At 46.3% G+C, this 20,144-nt stretch overlaps 1 protein-coding gene across 1 annotated transcript; it reads left to right on the top strand.

Annotated features, from left to right (window-relative positions):
• Positions 1 to 5,735: 5,735 nt before the first annotated feature.
• On the top strand, positions 5,736 to 6,662 carry LOC144767784 (olfactory receptor 5V1-like). Its single transcript, XM_078651163.1, has one exon. The coding sequence runs from the start codon at positions 5,736 to 5,738 to the stop codon at positions 6,660 to 6,662; it is 927 nt and encodes a 308-aa protein (XP_078507289.1).
• The last annotated feature ends 13,482 nt before the right edge of the window (positions 6,663 to 20,144 follow it).

The raw sequence follows: 20,144 nt of genomic DNA on the forward strand, positions 1-20,144 counted from the left end.
ATCAGCCACATTACCGTCGCTCTTGGTGATACACTCTTCCTACGTACATGACGATGTTGGGTCAGTTGCTATAACTGGGTAACGTACTGGCCATGCTCGGTGTGCCCGGGTCCTGCGGGAAGTTTACTGCGACCCAGCAAGGAACAATGTGCATGGTGAAAGCAAACCTTTTTGTGCATGCCTTGCAGTCTTTGTAAGCAGTTCCTGCTTAAAGCGCCTCCTGACAATAACGCACAAAAGGAACAAGCACAACGAACGCGGGGGGGCAGGCAGCACACCGAACGAGGGAGCAGGGACAGCAAGCAAAACGAACGCGGGGGGCAGGACAGCAAGCACGAACATCGGGGGGGGGCAGGACAGCAAGCACTCACCTGAGGACGACTTCTTCCGGTGGCGGTCGGGGGGGTCAGCTACAAAGAATGGGAATGCCTTCAGCCTTTGACCTGTGCATCGTCCACGATCAGCCACATTTCCGTCGCTCTTGGTGATACACTCTTCCTACAAACATGACGTTGTTGGGTCAGTTGCTCTAACTGGGTAACGTGCTGGCCATGCTCGGTGTGCCCGGGTCCTGCGGGAAGTTTACTGCGGCCCAGCAAGGAACAATGTACAAGGCTGAAATCAAACCTTTCTGTGCATGCCTTGCAGTCTTTGTAAGCAGTTCCTGCTTAAAGCGCCTCCCGACAATAACGTACGAAAGAAACAAGCACAACAAACGCGGGGGGGCTGGCAGCACACCGAACGAGGGAGCAGGGACAGCAAGCACAACGAACGCGGGGGGGGAAGACAGCAAGCACGAACAACGGGGGGGGCAGGACAGCAAGCACTCACCTGAGGACGACTTCTTCCGGCGGCGGTCGGGGGGAAATGGCAGAACAAAAGCGCCGCCATTTTTGCGATTCGGGGGCGTGTATTTAGTAGTTGAGTGACGGATGATGTCACGATTAAAAAATTGGAAAAAACACGCCCCCGAATCCGTTCAAGACGGGGCTTGAACTGAGGGACGCCCCTGTCCTCCAATGGCTGGCCTCCATTTTGGAAGCCAGCCAATGGAAGAGAGAGGCAGGTTCAAGCCCCAGTACTGGGGAAACATAAGATCTCGGCTGCACGACACTGCTGCGCAGTGTACGCTAGGCCGAGCCCTAAAAAGGAATCCAAGAAGCCACAAATGAATTAACTTAGAAATCTAGAAACAAGTATTCTCGGTATACGGCAGTATTTTTTACATTTGACTGAAAATAAATAGTACACATGAAGGATCTCCGGTGACACACCCGTAAATTATAAACATGTGTCTACCTTGAGTTATCTGTTATGTTTGGGTATCCCTCTCTTTATGGCGTTCACCCTAGGCCTCCTTCTCCATCCCTATCTGCCTGCCCAGCTTCTAAAACCAGCATCACCTGTGAAAGCTGTGCCCCTCCAGGAGCATGGCAGGAACCGATATCATCTCCTTTCTGATGCTGGACTGGACCCCGCTGGAGCTGCTCAATTTCTCATCCCTGGTGTTCTCTCTACTTCCAGTCAAGGGTCTCCAATTTCCTTCTCCCCCACATCTCTGGGACATTTCCTACTTCTGCTGGCTCTTTGTCAGGTGGGTTCTCCATTCCTTTAAATAATTTTTCACTCCTGAATAGCAGAGTACTGGGTTCTCCTCTCTCTCCTTCTCCTCATCTTCAGTTTCCTCTTCGTCTGGATTTAAACTCTTAAGGCGGAGCAACTGAAGTATTTTTCAGTATCATGTCCCTTCTGTTTCTTTCTGTTCTCTTGTCCTTTCTCTATTCTAATTACTTCTTGTCTTTCCCTAAGTGTTCATGCATAACGAAGAGGAGTGGTCGGAACAAAGCAACCAGATAAATTATGACATTTTTGACATCCCTCCTCTCTTTGATTTTTCAATTTGGGAAAACTGGATTTCCTTGAGGGGAACATCTGCTTTGGCTTGTTCCTTTGCTTTCCAGCGTCTAGCCTCAAAAATATAAATTGTAGAGATGCAAGACACCTTAAGAGTCCTGGATCATTTAATCTCTTTGCACTCATTCCAACCAAGAGGTGCATGATCAGACTACAACAAAAAAGTATGTACTTCCAATTACATTGCAGCTTCTCTATCGCCTAGTTTATCTCTAAGCATTCCTTTTCTATTATGGGATATTTCTGTTCTCTGGGAAATATTTTGCTGCTAGTAAAGAGAAAGTGTGCTTCTTCATTCTGATGACTTAGGGACTCATTATGATGTCGGGTGGAAAGCCTCGGCTCTACACTGTTCCGGAATTGTGACCAACCACCTTGCGGTCGGCAGGTCTGAACAACGGATTACAATGCAACAAAACACTGTTCGGTCAGAGTCCCATTGTTTCCTATGGGAGCTCATGTTCCGCCCCATTGTGCCTGCCACATAGTGCAGGGTTTTACATGGGGGTCTCTTAGGTACCCCGTCGGCCACCAACTATTGGCAGCAGGATGAAGGGGGCCCTGACAGGTGCCCACAAAGTCACGTTCCGACAGCCTTTCCATGTCGGACAGGCCAAGCCAGAAAGGCTGTTGGAAACCTATATCATAATCCCGAGGATGGAAATGCTGTCCATAGGGATGTACGATGCGGTTCTGACTGACACGAATACTTAGAGAGCCAGTCAGAACCAATTCGGCATGACCTGCCAATTTACGTTCCGACCGTGAACATCGTAACCGGTAGGTTGGAATGTAAACTGACCAAGTCGGTCGGAAGGGTTCCAAAACGTTTCAGGAAATTCTGACTGTGGGGAAGAGGCTTTCCACCCACCATCGTAATAAGGCCATAAATTGTAATAATACTGCCCTGTAAGAAATTGAGCTGTTGGTTGACAAGGGTGTAGCCCTGGTCAAGCAGCAACCACAATCCTTGTCAGGATGAAGTCACAAGCGAACTCTAGATTAACCTGTGCTCAACCTTCGGCAACTTGGCACAGAGCAGTCAGGCTTAACCCAGAGGGAAAGTGTAAAGTATTTGTGCAACACTTCAAACAATAATGCAGATCAAAAACATCACAAAAGGATCCTACACTAGTCTAATAAACTAGAGTCATTTTTAATAAATACAACAAGACCAACATGAAAGTATTCAGATATATTAAAATATCCGCACAATTCACTGTCTCTAGAATGTGTACAGTTGACAGTGCCTATGAATTATGCAACATGTTTTGGTCGTTTAACTATTTTTAGAAGCCTTGTTGTATGCCACAATTTGTCACTTTTCTTTGGTTTATATTCACTTGAGAAACTGACCACTATACATTTTTAGGTCTCGCGTTTGGCAGCGCATGCTCTGCATGCGCTATCTCAGCTAGACTTAAAGTAATCTGTATGTTGGCTTCAACTTTGTGTAATTTCTCCTGCCCCTTGCGATTGGTCAAAATCTGGCATTGCTGTTGTTTTCTTGCTTTCTGTTGGCTGTTGCTCCTATGGTAACTTCCTTGTAGTTCCAAGGCAGGGCGCCTAACTACAGTTTTCCTCCACTTCCTGGCACTTAATTGCCTGCAGTATGCCATCTGTTGTTTACCCCTCCCTGACTGACATGTGAGACGATAAGTAGCTTTGAAGTGTAATTAAAATAAATGGTAGTTTCTTGCCAGGGTGCTCCTTCTCGAGTACTGAGGTCGGAAATGCTGATTGTGCTTTGCTAGCAAGGGGGTCTTATTTTGAACCCGTCTGTGATGATAAGGACAGTGGGGACGGAAAACAATGCAGTTCTTTGACACTTCAATAACATATCCCACCGACTCAATACTCAAGTGTACAAGTTTTAGCCCGAGCCTTTGCTGTTCTGTTCAACTTTCCACTATGTTCACCATGTCGACATCACTTTTATTACTAGACAAAGGAGAGGATACTTGTACATCCCGGTTGAACTGGTCTCAATTATATTTTTAGCAGACTAAAATGGCATAGCTGGTCCTTGATATAGCTTGTTTGTAGTTTGTAAGCAACTTTACCTATTTTAAAACAAATATTTGGTAAGGCCCTTGCCAACTTGATGTTAATTTGTTTGAAGGACTGGTTTTAAAGAAACATAGCCTGTCAACGGGTATCACATTCCTCCAGAGCTCAAGAGGAGCCGAGCAATCCTCGACATGGCCCTGCCACCATCAATAGGTAGCCCAGTTTTTCCAAAAGTTGAGACCTGGCATGAACATCAATTTACCAAAATGCCAGGGTATCAGCAGTGACATCACACATCCTTTGACCTTCAATTTCACTCACAAACAAACACATGCTTACACATGAAGTTAAATTCACACTTACACACAAACAGACACTCTCTCTCACGTAAGCACACTAACCTGCAAGCAGGCATACAACATACATTTAAAAGCATCTTTTTTTACTCACCTTATGTTAGACCTGTCAGCATTAAGGTGATCTTACCCCAAAATACTTTGCTTGCTTACATCCTCTTTTTGCTTCTTCTGTTTTTTTGGTCTTAGGACTCTGAGCACTTTGCCACTGCGGACCAGTGCTAAAGTGGACGTGTTTCTCCTATAAACATGGCTACATTAGTTTATCCATAATTTGGATTTTTTATTTATCTAGAAGTCCATAGTAGAGTGCACTACCTGTGCCCAGAGCTTTAAATGAGATGCTACTAATGGGCCTGCATCACGTATTGTGCCACCCACACGAACAGCCCGTTAAATGTATCGCAGGAGTGCCACTGCAGAGCCTGTGTGTGCAGTTTTACTACCATGTTTACCCGGAATGTAAAACCCCTTGCCAAGCCTTATACACCCCTTTTATTACATATATGTCTCCCCAAAGGTAGGCCATAGGTAGCCCATAGGGCAGGGTGCTGTGTAAATAGAAGGTATGACATGTACTTCTGAATTGTTCATTTGTCCTGTTTTTTCTAGACAAGTTTTAAATAGTTACAGCTGCAATCTATCATATTAAGAGGTAACCAACCAGTTAAAAGATAAACTCCACACAAGATATGATGAAGGAAAGGAGTTTATTTGAAATGGATTCTTCAGTGCCAACTCCTAGAGTGAGCTCCCCAACATTCTAAGGTGAGCTTCACTCCAACATTCTACAGGTGGGAGGGACCAAGGGGACAAGGAAGGGCAGGGGGGGAAAGGGGCATACCATGTTACAACACACCTCCCTCTGTAACCAATATCGGTCAAGTGCAGAGAGGCAATAAAATAGTAACAGCCTAGCTAAACCTGGAAAGAACAAAAGAAAGAAAGAAACAATTCATGCAAAATAATACAGGACATAGAGTATGCATATAAAACCTTAGGAAGAATCTGCTGGTAGGAGGAACAACGGTGAGCCCAGATAAGTATACATTACATGCTGTAGTCAGCTTGCCATGCCGGACACCTACGTTGCCGTGCAACTCTTCCTACGCTTGATTCACCTACCACTTCATCAGAGCCATCATTGCTCGAGGATTCGGAGACATGAACATTAAAAGGGGCATACCATGTTACAACACAACCTATAAATTAGCAATAGATATCATGCAAGTGAATCATTGCCCTATGAAAATGAAACTGGCTTACTAGACACCTATTTTGTGGCTGCAATTCAATAGGTTTCTTCTGATAGTAAACACATCAACTTAGACTGCCAGACATCCTCATCTGTTTTCTCACCCAAAACAGTGCTTGATGTGTACTGACTTCCCTTTTTGTTATTTAATTGCAGATATCTCTGATAGTCCGACACTGGAAAGCTGCATTCCAAGACGCATGGAAGGTGAAAATCAAACTGTAGGGGCTGAGTTCATCATTGTGGGTTTCAATGATTTTCCGCAAATTCTAGTTCCACTTTTTCTGGCTTTTTTGTTGGTTTACTTCTTGGTGCTTGTGGGCAACCTTCTAATCGTGGTGATTATCTATTCCAACACACATCTGCACACACCGATGTATTTTTTCCTCACAAACCTAGCCTTTCTTGACATCTGTTACACAACAATCATTTTCCCAAACATGCTTGCTAACTTCTTTCTGGCAGGAACACACATTTCTCTAAACAGATGTTTGCTTCAGGTGTTTTTTTTCATTTCCATGGTGTCTGCAGAATTTTTGCTTCTCTCAGTCATGGCTTATGATCGATATGTAGCCATTTGCAATCCATTGCACTATGTGGAAACCATGAATGATGTGTTTTGCATGAAGATGGCTGCCGGATGCTGGCTATTTAGTTTCATAGACCCAATACCGCACGTTGTACTAATATCTAGGCTCTCATTCTGTAGGTCTCACACAATCAACCATTTCTTCTGTGATTTTGCAGCTCTAATGAATCTTTCTTGTAGCAGCACTCGTGCTGTTGAGACAGCAAGCTACATCCTTGGTTTTATATTCGGAGTGACACCTTTTGCTTTAACTATTGCATCTTACATCAACATCATCTCAACAATCCTGAAAATCCGGTCTAAAGAAGGGAGACGCAAGGCCTTTTCCACCTGTGGCTCCCACCTCACTGTACTTATATATTTCTATGGAGTTATCTGTTCTACGTACCTGAGACCACCATCAACTGTTTCAGTAAACAATAACAAAGTATTGTCGTTGTTATATGTTGTTGTAACTCCGCTATGTAATCCAATTATATACAGCCTGAAAAACAGAGATTTTAAAAACACCCTAAAGAAGATAAAGAATATAAAATAGCATTTAAGATACACAAATAAAACATATTTTTTAATCTTTCAAAGCATGTATTGCTGGAATGAGGTTTTTTTCCTAGGTCTTACTACCTTGCATCCTTGCCAATTCTGATGCCTTTTGCACCCTTTCACTTTTGTCCATAAAGTGATCTTATGATTTTAGATATCCGAGAGGTTCTTGGGTTTGGCTCTTCAAATGTAACTCACATCAGCGATTGGCGTAGGTAATATAGGCTGTGATTTAAGAAGTGGAGCGGCCGGTTCTGACTGGCTGAACTGTTCGTACCCTCTCCTCATTTGGGGCACCTTGGGTAGATTCTCCGAGCCCTGAGTTTCGGATATAGCCAGGCCTCTCCCAACAAAGGTACAACCAACAGGTATCTTGCACCACTCTCTGTGGACTAAACACATATGGAGGATAAGCGTGTGCAAGGCATTAACACATGTGGAGGATAACATCTGGAAGGCATAAACACATCTGGAGGATAAGCGTCTGGCAGTCAACAGTACACACACAACAATAAGTCATATTAGTGTCTGTTTACCTTAACCTACTGTAGAAAATATGTAATAGACTCATCCTGATATTAAAGCAAACACAATTAAAACTATAAACATAATTTTGTTAGGGAAACTAATAGCTTCTATTTGTTCTTATACTTGCCAACATTGTAAAACCTTTGGATGCACATGCCTCCCCAGGAATCTAGGTTCTTGAGTTGATGGGTGTGTGTGCATAATAACCCATTGTTGTGTGAGAGTAACATGTTACTGTTATCAAAGACCTTAGTGTTTCGTTGCCCAAGAAGGTTGAATGCAGCCTCTCATCATGAAGAGTTTTTGATGGGACTCAGTTTGGAAGTCATTAGTAAATTGCACATTATTCGTTTTTATTACTATGGTGACTGTGCGCAACATGCAATTATATTTCTCTGAAACAAAGCATTTTGTTAGTCATTTCACACTGTTATGACAATACACAACAAAGCTCACTTGGCCCTGTTGGCTATTGCCTAAGAAGTAGTTAGTATGGATCTTACAATGTATATAAGTGATGATGTGTCTGACATGAATGTCATCAATAGGTGACATATTGAGAAAAGACATCTCTCATAGGGGGTTGTGGGGGTGGAAACCACAACAGAGGGCTACCAGTGTCAAGCTTCAGGAATGGAGTGTGGTTATTGCAAACTGTAACCTAAAGCATAACATGTTTGTCATTGGTGGACAATTAGCAAGAAAGCCAGGTTTCACAGATCTATCATTTTGAAGCATGTAGTCTATTTCCAGAGCAATGTTCAGTTAGGGTCTTATTGCAAGTATCGCTGTCCTGGGGCCACCGTACTCGCGGTGATGGTCTGATCACTGCCACCCCGGTGAGTCTGCCTGCTTTATAAGGACTGTGGCAGTCAAACTACCACAGGACCACCCCCACCACAAGGATCCAGGATTCAGCAGAGGTGGCTGTGTGGATTGGAGGCCGAAGTCGCAATGGTGCTGATGCTTACACTGCTTACACTGCTGAACGCATTGCAATCTGCCTTTGAAATGCTTGGGGTAAAGGTAGGGAAAGGGCCCCCAAAAGGGCCCCCTGGCAAATATGCCCATGGAGGGGAAAGCGGGGGGCACAACATGTGTGTTCCCCCAAGCCCATGCTTCTGCGTGCACTGTGTGGCATGCACAACATGGTGCATGCCATTCAGGGCACAAGACGTGGCGGGGTCCCATGGCAGCGGCATGATGGCTGGCTGTAATCTTTGGCCAAAGCATGCTGCTGCCATGGGTCTGCTGCTGCACTACCTGCCCGCCTTGGATTCTACTCAAATCTGGTGGGTGAGTGCACCACAGACTTAGCGGTTGTTGGACTTGGCCCTTTTGGCAGGTTCACCCCTAAACTTTTTGCTTTTATATGTAACCTGGTGTTGGTGATTTTAGGCCTCTGCGCACTTTTTCACTGTGGTCCAGTGTAAAGTGTGTGCGCTCTCTGTGTATGTGTGGTGAGAATGGCCTGCCCTCCCATAGGAATGCATGGGGAATATGTGTGAACATGGTAGTTCCTGATGTGTGGGGAGTGCAGGGTCGAGTTTGGTATGTGCGAACTCGTGAGATTAAATGCTGCGCGATGATGGGTGCGGATTTAATGTGTCTAGTGTGGAAGTGCCACTTCTAGAAGTTGGCATGTCTGTGCAGTGAATGTGAATTGACTGTCTGGCTTGTGATTGGCAGGAGCTGGCTGGTGTACCTGGCTCTAGGAGTCAGGATGGGTCTGCACCGGTGGTGAATGGAGAGATCTGCATGTTGATGGCAGGGAGGAGTGCATCTGGGTCCTGAATAGGGCTGGGCCTTACTTCCACACTGCTGGCTCCACCCCCTGTGGTGTGTCTGATGTCGCTGACCCAGCCTGTGAATAGGCAGAGGGGCTGAGCAAAACAAAGTGCTCCAGAGCCAGTTGCATCTGGTTCCCCCTTTGCCTGCACCTTTGTAGACAAAGGATTTCTCTGTATAAAAGAGGGGCTGTGACCCCATGAAAATGTTCTTGTCTTGTACTTGAAACTACCAGGGGCGTGCTGCTGCTGGGGCCCAGGGGAAGGCTTGCCTCCCTGGGCCCTGCCCAGCCCCTGGATGCTCTGGATGCTGGAGGACCTTTTCTGGGACCCTTTTTGTTCTAGGGGTCATTTCTTAGGGGCCTGGTGGTCTCTGGGCCCTCCTAGCGCCTGGAAAGCGCTTTATCCTAATTTGCTCGGTGATTGAGGGAGCCTGCCCCTCATGGCTGCCTTTATTAATGGCAGCGTGGGTGCCCACCCCTCTTATTTTTATATTTGAATCTGGGTGCCCACCCCGATTATGGTCGCACCTTGATTTTAGCCTAAAAGCATTTCACCGTCGTGGCCCGAGCCGCGCTATAAATTGCCACTGGGCTGCCGGTGTTGCCCCGGCCCGACCCGGAAGCCAGGCGGCCTTGCCTGACTCGGGGCGGGACCAGGGCGCGTCATTTCCTCTTCCCCCAGCGGGCGAGGAGAAGCCCTCTTGCCAAAGGCCCGGTCCCGAGACGGGGGACAGGGGGAAGAAGCGCCCATCCTGGCACCTGGTGTAGGGTGGGGGGGCTCCCAGGAGCGAGGGGAGCCCCCGGAGGCCGCATGCCGCCGCCTGCGAGGAGAGAGAAGAGACCGGATGCGTGGGAGAGCCGGTACGTGTGGCACCTTTCTCGTTCCCGAGTCCCCAAGCGGGACTCCAACGCGATGCCAGGCATAGCGGGGCCCTTCTCCAGAGCGGCCCCGGATGGCAGCGGGCCGCTCCCACACTTGCCCATTATCTTAAGGGCCCAGGGTGGCTCCAACATTTTGGGGGTAAGTTTATTCGCACCATTATTTCAGGATCCTGTGAGCTCCACCAGGGGACATATTTTGCAGAGCCCAGATGGCTCCAACGAGGCCCGCAGTTATTTTAGAGTCCCTATGAGGGACTTGGGGGGCATATGTTGCTTAAAGCCCCTATCGCTCCACCTTGGGACATATTTACTTAGGGGGCAAGTGTTGCTCATTATTTGATCTAGAACCTAGATGGCTCCAACCTGTGCAGCAGCATTATTCTAGAGCCTAGAAGGCTCCAACGTTTGGGCACGTTATTTGTTTAAAGGCCAGATAGCTCCAGCATGTGGGCGGAGTTTGTTCAGAGCCTAGAGGTCTCTCTAAAATGCACATTAGTTGTCCTAGAGCCTGGAGGGCTCCAGCATTTGGTGCAGTTTGGTTTCTAAGGGCCAGTGAGGGCCCATGCCGCAGTTTTGCCTCCACAGCTGCCCAGCAAGTAGTGGGCAGCTGCATCGTTTAGGCTTTTATTTCAGGGGACCTGTTCTTGGTGAACCTAGGAGTGAGTCGCACTCCCTTCTCCCCTACCTTGGCCTTCCACAGCTGCGCAGCACTTATTTCCAGCTGCAGCGTTTTGTCCCTGTTCTTGTTCTCAGTTGCCCAGCAAGTAGTGGGCAGCTGCAACGTTTAGGTTTGCGCATATGGCGCACCCCTGACTGGCTCTGCATTGGTAGCGCACCCTGACATTCTGGACACAGGGCATTTGAGCCCCCTGCTTGAGATGGCCAGTTGGCCAGGGGGCTGGTATGGGGATAGGGCCCAAGGCCCTAATGTGATTGATGTGTCCTAAAGGTGGTGCTAGGAAATGTAATGCATTTAGTATGTTTTGAGCACCCTGTGTTTTATACCTCTAAAACGGTGGTTTATGATTAGGAGGTTATGTTGCATTTCATGTGGTTACGCTAGTGAGATTTTGTTCCACTATTTGATTTATGCCCCTAATGTGAGTTATACTTAGGAGGTAGGGTCTAATGTGTTTAGACTAGTGAAAGATTGCATAATGTGTTTATGCTGGTGAGGTTGGTGCAGAATGTAATTCGCGCCTGAGGTGACTGTACATAATGTAGTTTATGTTACAGGTTGAGGTGGAGTACAGTGATTACCAGTAGTTACTGGTTGTAGGTTTATGATCTATTTTCTTGTACCAATTTCTGCTAAGTGCTGATTCTGACAGTGGCCCACGTGGCCCTGTCCTGTGTAAATAATCCCTTGTGAATATTGCCCGTGCCAGTTGGCACAATGTATATTGTGTGATTACTATCTGATGTGTTGTGAGAATACAAAGGCTATTTTTTATATAACCTTGTGTGAAGTTCCTTTTGTAGTGTGCCTGGGATGTTGTTCCTGTGTGCGTGCGCAAATGCTTAACACTTTGCCTCCGGGATACGCCTGACTGCTCGTACCAAGCTACCAAGTGGGTGAGCAGGGGTTATCTTGGCGTGTGACTCCCTTGCCCTGACTAGAGTAGTGGTTTCTGCCTGGCTTTGGTGCAAGCCTTAGCCAACCAGAAATTCCAGTTCTAACAGCGGTCCTCCTGTGGGTGCAGTGGTGGCGGTCCTCCTGTATGACCGTCAAACTCGTAATCAGGCCCTTATACTCTTAACTGTCCCACCTCTCATTACAATGACGGATTGCATGGAAAACTGCAAATCTAAATCACTGGATTATCAAAACGTCAAAAAAGGCAGAATAAATTAAAATAATTAGAACTGTTGTCTAAGATGCTGCTTTATTAAAAGAAAACCTTTAAAACTAAAAAATAAAACAATTACATAAATATGTATGTCCTAATTTATTTCATCCATCTATTGATAGGCATGGCTGGCAAGTGATCTATGTCATGTCTAACACTTTCACCCGCATCTCTCTATCTTTTTACCAACAGAACATTCTGGAACCTGTAGATAAATTCCAGATTACCAAACGCAATTAGACAAAAATCCATTTATGTGACACATAACAATGGACCTCTTGTAGCAAGCTCAGTTTACATCAATGTCTGCATGTGAGATATGGTCAACAAGAAGGGGGACTGGAGGACTTTTTATCAAGGTCCAGCATAAGTGCCCAGTAAGTTCCTGATAGCTAGTGGAATGCTGTGCCTCATAAAGTGGTGCCTAGTCAATAAAATTCAGAGGACCAACCACCGTCATTAGTAATGATAGTTAAGGTGGAACCTGATGTAGGAGAGGGATTGGAGGGGATCCCACTCTTTCGGAACTAGGGTCCTCACACACCCAACAAGCTAGGTGTCATGCTTCATCATCTGGACCTGCTCCTCGTTGGGTCAGTGCTGCAATATCCAATGGGCACCCGTAAAGGGGCTCTTTGTAGGAGATCTTTTGTTCCTTGCCATATGATGAAGTGGTGGTGTGTTTCCCGTGGTGTGCAGATAAAGTGAAGTGAAAGAGTGATTTAAAATAGGTAGGCTAGTCCAAATAACACTTTTATTCTGGTTGGCTATCCACCTCAATAAAAACAAAAAGAGTGGCAGCTTTCCTGACGTCAAGGGTCAACATGTTTTTTGCCTAATGGTTATTTCAATCCGTGACAATTCTTCAGGACCTAATCTGTGAACAGTGAATCTATCTACACTATGTGGTGGGGCTATTTGCTACCTACCACATGTAAGCACTAAGGTACAAATCCTCTGTAGTGTGGTTCAGTAACCTAGAGAGAGGGATATATGAAAATTGAAAACACCTCTGTAAAAACCGATACACAGTATTCCTTATTGACTCTCTACAACACCTCCATTACACTCCTTTCCCCACTAGTGTGAGAAAAATGCAATGACGATCCAGGCACATAAAAACAGATACAAGTGTGGGTGATAGAGGGCATATCTCTGATGCCCCATTAAAAGCATGTAACTATAATTAGAAGACTATCCTCTCCCAAGGAGGGGCGGTGGTTATAAGGGGGTTGTCGCTTAAGTATATGGTGGTGTACTCCAACATATGTAGCTAGTAGGCGTGACATGCTACATCAATGGTGATATAAACATGGTAGTGGAGCTAGTCATGGTATAGCTCATCTGCTTGAAAGCCTTTTTTCTTGACAAACCTCAAATTGACACTTGAGACTCAGGTTTGAGGAATCCCTCAACCTTCACCCCCAATAATGGGAGGGTGCCCCCCAAAGTACTGACGTTTGAAAAAGCAGAACTAAAGGATCTGGCATGGATCCCCAGAAATAAACCCTTCCATAATCTATCCAATGCTGAAGAAACAGCAGCAAGATCTCTAGCAGAAGATGTCAGTATAACTATTAAGCAAGCTGACAAAGGGGGAGCAACAGTGATCTAATCCACTGATGATTATGACCGTGAGTGCAGACGCCAACTAGGTAACACTAGATACTACACCCTGATCTCCGAAGACCCCACTACCAGACTTAAAACGGAGATCAGTAGTATGGTCCTTGAGGCTGAGTCCAACGGGTGGATCTCACAAAAAGAACCATACTTTTTGATCACAAAGGACCCAAGAGTGCCCTAATTCTATACACTCCCAAAAATCCACAAGGGCACTACACCGGTACCAGGGAGGCCAATAGTCTCAGGAATAGGGTCACTATTGGAGCCCCTCTGAAGATTCTGCAATCACTGCCTGCAGCCTATACTGAAAAAAAAACTCATACGTGTGTGATACAACTGATATACTACACATCATGGATGAAATACATGAGACAACTGAGATCAACCTTCTAGTCACACTTAACGTAGAAGCGTTGTATACAAACATTCCACAGCTTGCCACATTGACCGCCATTGAATCATTGCTCATGAAAGAAAACTGAGGCTCACGACCCCTATCTCCTTAATCATGGGGTGTGCAACATTGGCATTAACTGAGAATTACTTTGAATATCGGAAACAATTGTTCCATCAGTCGCAAGGTAGCTCCATGGGGAGTACCTTCGCTCCAAGTGTAGCCTGTCTATACATGGCCACCTTCAAAGAAAATATCATCATGAACAACAATAACCCCTACATCAATAACCTAACCTTGTGGAAGAGGTTTATTGATGACATTTTAATCTTCTGGAAAGGTGATCGCTCTACCTGCGAAGAGTTCTGCGATTGGGTGAATACACAAAATGAGTTCTTGAGGTTTACACACACCATCTCAGAGACAATTATACCCTTTCTGGATCTGACCCTGAGACTCAATGATACAGGATTTAGTACCACCCTCTATAGAAAACCCCTGGATAAGTATAGTTTACTAGAGGCCGTTCCTCCGCATTGGGAGTAACTGTAGTACCACCACTGATTACAAAACCGAGGCAAAGGCGCTGGAACAGAATCAAAAACAAAGAAATTATCCAGAACGGCTAGTCAGGGACTCTTCCAAAAGAGCCCTGAATAACCCCAGAGATGCCCTGTTGCAGACTGCACTTAGAGACCCCACTGAGACCCTGACATGTGTCACATCATATACACCAGACTCCACACACATTAAGGGTATCATAAAGAAACAGTGGAGCATCCTGAACACTGCCGCCATGCTGGACTCTGTGAAGATTTTTTGATTAACACTGTAGAAAGGCCGACTCATATAGACCTGCCCCTCTGTTGCAGTTGGCTGGAAGGTTCCCCTCGGCTAAGAAACTGAAGAACTAAAAGAACGGCACATGGGCCGACTACTCCGGCAATGAAAGTGATTGATGGGACATGAGATGGAGGGCTGCAGCGATGAGGAAAGGCTGGATATGGACCACGTGCGGCATATTCGCAGGCTGTGAATGGACACTATACATGGGGCAAGTGGCGGGACATGGACAAGCTTTCTCCCCCCCTGTTACGCAAGTACACAGTTATGGGTCTGAAGCAATCTGCTGATTTGGGGTGGCGGGTAGTTCTAAATCTGCTGGGCAGGGGAGCAGGGAGGGGGGTGGGGGGATGGGATCAGTTTGAGAGGGGTTGCTTTGTTGGGGATATACCCCCCTTTATAGTATTTTGTTGCAAGTAAATAGGATGCATGACGTGATAGATTGTATTGAGGTTGTCCTTGGAAAGTTGCCTGCCTTTGATCGCCATGTTAGCTGCAAGCCAGGGTGATAGAGACATGCTCTCAAGTACACAAGACACTCAGAGACAGACGTCACAGCTGACAGTGCTCTCCTGGAATGTAAACGGACTGGGGGACAAAATTAAACGTGGGTTGGTGTTGCAGTACCTGAAGCAGAAGAATCCGGCGGTGGCTCTGATTCAGGAGTCACACTTGCAGGGAACGACTTTTAAGGCCCTGAATAGATGGGGGTTCCACATGGCAGTGCATTCTGAATTCACCTCTGGATCTAACGGGGTTGGGGTCCTCATAAACAAACGCTTCCCTATGATAGTGACAAAGACATACCACGACGATCAGGGTCGCTTTGCAGCAGTCGCGGGCCAATGGGATGGTAGATCATACAATGTAGTGTCGGTATATGTTCCACCAACGCTGCACCAGACTGCTTTCACAGACCTGGAGAACTTTCTACTCACACTCCCTTGTGGGGAATTGATTATATGGGGAGACTTTAATGCAGTAATGAACTCGGGGTTAGATCAGCAGCCCCCGAAAGATAAAGGGGGGACAACCCACAGGCTACAGGACTTCGTGGAGGCGATTGGGTTGCTAGATGTGTGGCGGACTAGGCACCCGACTGATAGACAATATACATTTCACTCCGGGGCTCAAAATAGCCTCTCTAGACTAGACTACATCTTCACGCTGGCCACTGGGATGCTAGGTATGACTGACATTAGACATCTACCTAGGGGAATATCAGATCACTCCCCAGTCATTATTACATATGTATTATTTACCCCACAGAATCGAAGGCTCTTCCCTATTAGACCGGGATATCTCCAGGATCGTAGGCTTCGGAAGTCCCTGCTCCAGGTCACTAAGGGTTACTTTGAGGCGAATCAACACTCAGTCCCCTCATCAATGGTTTTGTGGGAGGCTTTTAAGACTGTACTCCGTGGCCACGTGATATCACTGATCACTGGTAAAAAGCGGGAGCACCAGAAACGCATTGACGAGCTAGAGGCAGATGTGGCGAGGACAGAGAGGGCGCATGCGATTGATAACTCGGAGGAGACGGCGCACACATTACACCAGGCGCAGCAGGCATACAGGGCGTACGCGCGGGAGGAGGTCACCAGCAGGTTAACCAATACTCAACACACAATATATGGCCAAGGGGATAAGTCAGGCAGACTTCTGGCCTGGTTAGGGAAAAAAGAAAGGGCGAGCAATTAGGTAACACGGATACGTACCAGAGATGGACACATGGTAACTGCCCCGCAACAGATTTCCGAGGCGCTAGCGCAACATTACAAATTGGTATATACACCAGTGGCCACTGCAACAGTAGAGGATAACCTTGCTTTTCTGCATGACATATGAACACCCGCCCTCAGGGAGGACGCAGTCACTACTTTAGAGGAGGACGTCACACAGGAAGAGATCTCGCAGGCAATTAGGGCCCTACACACCGGGAAGGAGCTAGGGCCCAATGGGATTCCAGTGGAGTTCTATAAATTTGGTGCAGCACAATTGGTACCACACCTGTTAGACATGTACACAGAAAGCTTGGAAACTGGTACTCTGCCTAGAGACCAACGCCTTGGTACCATAGTCGCTATACATAATCCCGGTAAGCCGGTGCAGGAATGCACTTCGTATAGGCCGATATCTCTTCTAAATGCGGATGCAAAGATAGTCACCAAAACCTTGGCCACTAGGCTTCAACCACATTTATCAGAAATCATTCATCAGGATCAGTCAGGCTTTATGCCACACCGCAATACAGCGCTTAATCTAAGGCAGCTATTTGGTGTAATAGAACGCAAATCGACCTTGGTGGAGGACATAGCCATACTTTCCCTAGATGCGCGTATGGTGTTTGACTTGGTGGAGTGGCCTTTTCTTTTTGCCGTCCTCCAACACATCGGCTTTGGACCAAAATTCTGTGGGTGGATCCGACTGCTGTACACGCGGCCAATGGCGCAGGTGGTTGTTAATGGCTGTCTCTCAAAAGAATTCCCACTGGGGAGAGGAACAAGACAGGAGTGTCCACTGTCACCCCTGCTTTTCTCAATAGTACTAGAGCCGTTGGCGGCCTGGATTAGACAGGACCTCACGATACGGGCCATACGGTGGGCAGATGGCTGGGAAGATCGTATTTTGCTGTATGCCGATGACATATTGCTATACTTAACGTCCCCAGTGCGGTCCATTAATTGCCTACTAGATATATGTGCCGCATACGTGCGGGCGTCCGGATACACAATCAATTGGGACAAATCGCTGCTATATGTCCTACAGGGCCCGCCGCTGCAGCTGCCGAGAGGGTGTGCCCTGCAAATTGTTACAAACAGGTTTAAATATTTAGGAATATTCGTCACGCATAATCGGGCACAATTTATTGAAGTAAATTTGATCCAACCCCTGGTGCGTTTAAAAAAAGATGTTTAGCATTGGCGCACATTACCATTAACACTCCTGGGCCACGCTGCGCTCTTTAAAATGGTGGCGCTTCCAAGATTTTTGTATGCGCTGCAAAATACTCCCTTTCTGATCCCATCGACGTACTTCGGTGCAGTTAATGCGGAGGTGACTACACTACTCTGGGACGGGAAGGCGCCCTGCATAGCACAAACAAAATTCACAAGAAGCTGGTATGACGGCGGGATCGCTCTTCCGGACATCAGAGCATATTATTGGGCCTCCCAACTCGTCCCGATCAACCAATGGCTGCATGTTCCCCAAGAGGAACCAGCGTTCCAGCTGGACAGACATCTTCTGGTGCTGGCTGGGATCATGAACGCCCTATATAATAAAAAAAGAAAGTCCACTATCACTGGACCAACACAGCACACAATACAAATCTGGTTTGTGGTACAGCGCGTGTTGGGATGGGAGGGAGTGATCACGCAAGCAATGCCACTATGGGACACAAAGAAGCTGGGAATGCTGGTTGACACCAATGGATTCCGCAACTGGGACACCATAGGAATATCAACATGGGGAGATTTGTGGCAGAAAGGTGGGGTAGTTATATTAGCGCATTTACAGGCCACTTTTGGACTTGCTGAGACTGAAAGGTTCCGCTACATGCAGATTAGACACGCACTGCAGTCAGTCTTACCACCGGACACAACCCTGGAGGAATCCTCGCCGTTAGAGGACAGACTCCTAACGGACCATCTTCAAAATAAGGCAATTTCAATGACGTATAAAAAAATATTTAATAATCATCATCAAAGCTTTATTTCGATATACAGAATATCATAAAAGCACATAAAAATATAAAACCACAATTCATTAGCATTACATTAAAAAAAAAAGATTATAATGAGAAACCATTCATATTTCAATAAATATTTTAAAAAACATAATAAACTATAACAGCTTTGTGAATGTTTAAAAAAAAGATTCAGCTAAAACTAGGATCAACTAATAGCCTTCAATCTAATCAGCCAGGCCCAACTAAGAAATTTGGCCACCCCACACACTAAGGTTGTACTAGTGTCAGCCTTGAGTATTCTGAGTGCAGAGGAGTGGTCCCTGGTTCCAAGCAACAGACACACAGGTTTGAGCCATTTCTGCCTAGGTTTTGCGTAGGCTGGGCATACAAAGAATACATGAGGGATGTTTTCAGTGACACCTTCACAGAATGGGCAGACAGAAGAGGTTTGGTACGGGGGCTTCCACTTGCAGGTATAATCGCGGAGAGGGAGTGTTCCCAACCTGAACTGGATGAAAAGGGATCTATCCCTTGGTTTCTTAATAAAATCCAAGTAGGACTCCAGGCGAGGCTTTAATTTATGCTGTCTAAATGCCTCAGTCAGCCTACCTTGGTTTGGGTCCCTTTGTTCTTGATCATCAACCCATGTCCAGTAGGCTCGCTTAGTTTCAGTCTTGGATAAAGAGACCCCAGGCTCCCAGTCAGTTGGCAAGACAGATTCGCGCAGGAGCTTCTTTATATTACGAATCCAGCTAATTTTATGAGCACCATGGAGATTCATAACTTCTCTCAAACCATCTAGATACCTTGAGAGCTCTGGTGTCCGCCATAACCGAGTCCAGTATAAGAGAGGGCGTAATCTGGCTAGTTCCTTGATAGAGCGGCGACCCAGATCACTCAATAGTGGTTTGATGGGAGTACCCCTTGGAAGCGATACCAGCTCCCTAAATAACGTATTCTCTGAAGTGACCAGGGCATCGACACACTCAAAGCCCCACATCTCTGCACCATAAAGGGCACAACCTACAGCTTTTGCAGCGTAAATATCCAAAGCGGGAGCAATGGGCTTAGAGATAGATGTACGATGTTCTCGCCCTAAAGCTCCAACTACCCTTTTATGGTTTAATGCCATTTTGTCAATGTGAGGCTGCCACTTTAATTTATCCGAAATTCTAATTCCCAAGTAGTCAAATTCTTTTACGCGTTCCAGTGACACACCGTCCAAGGAAAGGGTGGATCTGGATGACTTACTAGGATTAAGATAAAGGAGCTTAGTTTTCGAGGTATTTATAACAAGACCCCTAAGCTTACAAAACAGAGAAAAGCGATCCAACAACTTCTGCAATCCTGCGGGAGTTTTTGATACCAATATCGTATCGTCCGCAAAGAGGAGAGCAGGGACTTTATCACCCGCCAGGACCGGGGCATCAGCATTTATTTCTAGCAAAAAAGACACCACACCATTCACAAATAATGTGAAAAGTGTTGGGGCTAGCACGCAGCCCTGGCGTACCCCTCGAATCACAGGGATTCTATCGGTTTTTTGCTCTTGTGCTCCCCATCTAATACGGGCGTAGGTACCATCATGCATACGTGCCAGAAGATTCAAAATTGGCAGAGGAATCCCCATCTCCTCCAAGATCAGCCAGAGGCGATCTCGGGGGACCAAATCAAAGGTGGTCTTCAAGTCAATAAAGGCCAAATAAAGACCGCCTTTGCCAATAGTAACCACCTTCCAGTGTAAGAGCACCAGCCTAAATGCTTGATCTACCGTGCCTGTGCAAGCCCTAAAGCCTGCCTGAAAGGGTGAGATGATGTTATTATCCTCAGCCCAAGAAAGAATCCTCTCCAAGAGTACCCTGCCAACCAATTTC

This window comes from Lissotriton helveticus, chromosome 7, assembly GCF_964261635.1.
Source record: "Lissotriton helveticus chromosome 7, aLisHel1.1, whole genome shotgun sequence".
Taxonomy (NCBI): Eukaryota; Metazoa; Chordata; class Amphibia; order Caudata; family Salamandridae; genus Lissotriton; species Lissotriton helveticus.

Coding starts and splice junctions, on each gene's coding strand:
- LOC144767784 (XM_078651163.1), top strand. CDS start 5,736: ATGGAAGGTGAAAATCAAACTGTAGGGGCTGAGTTCATCATTGTGGGT.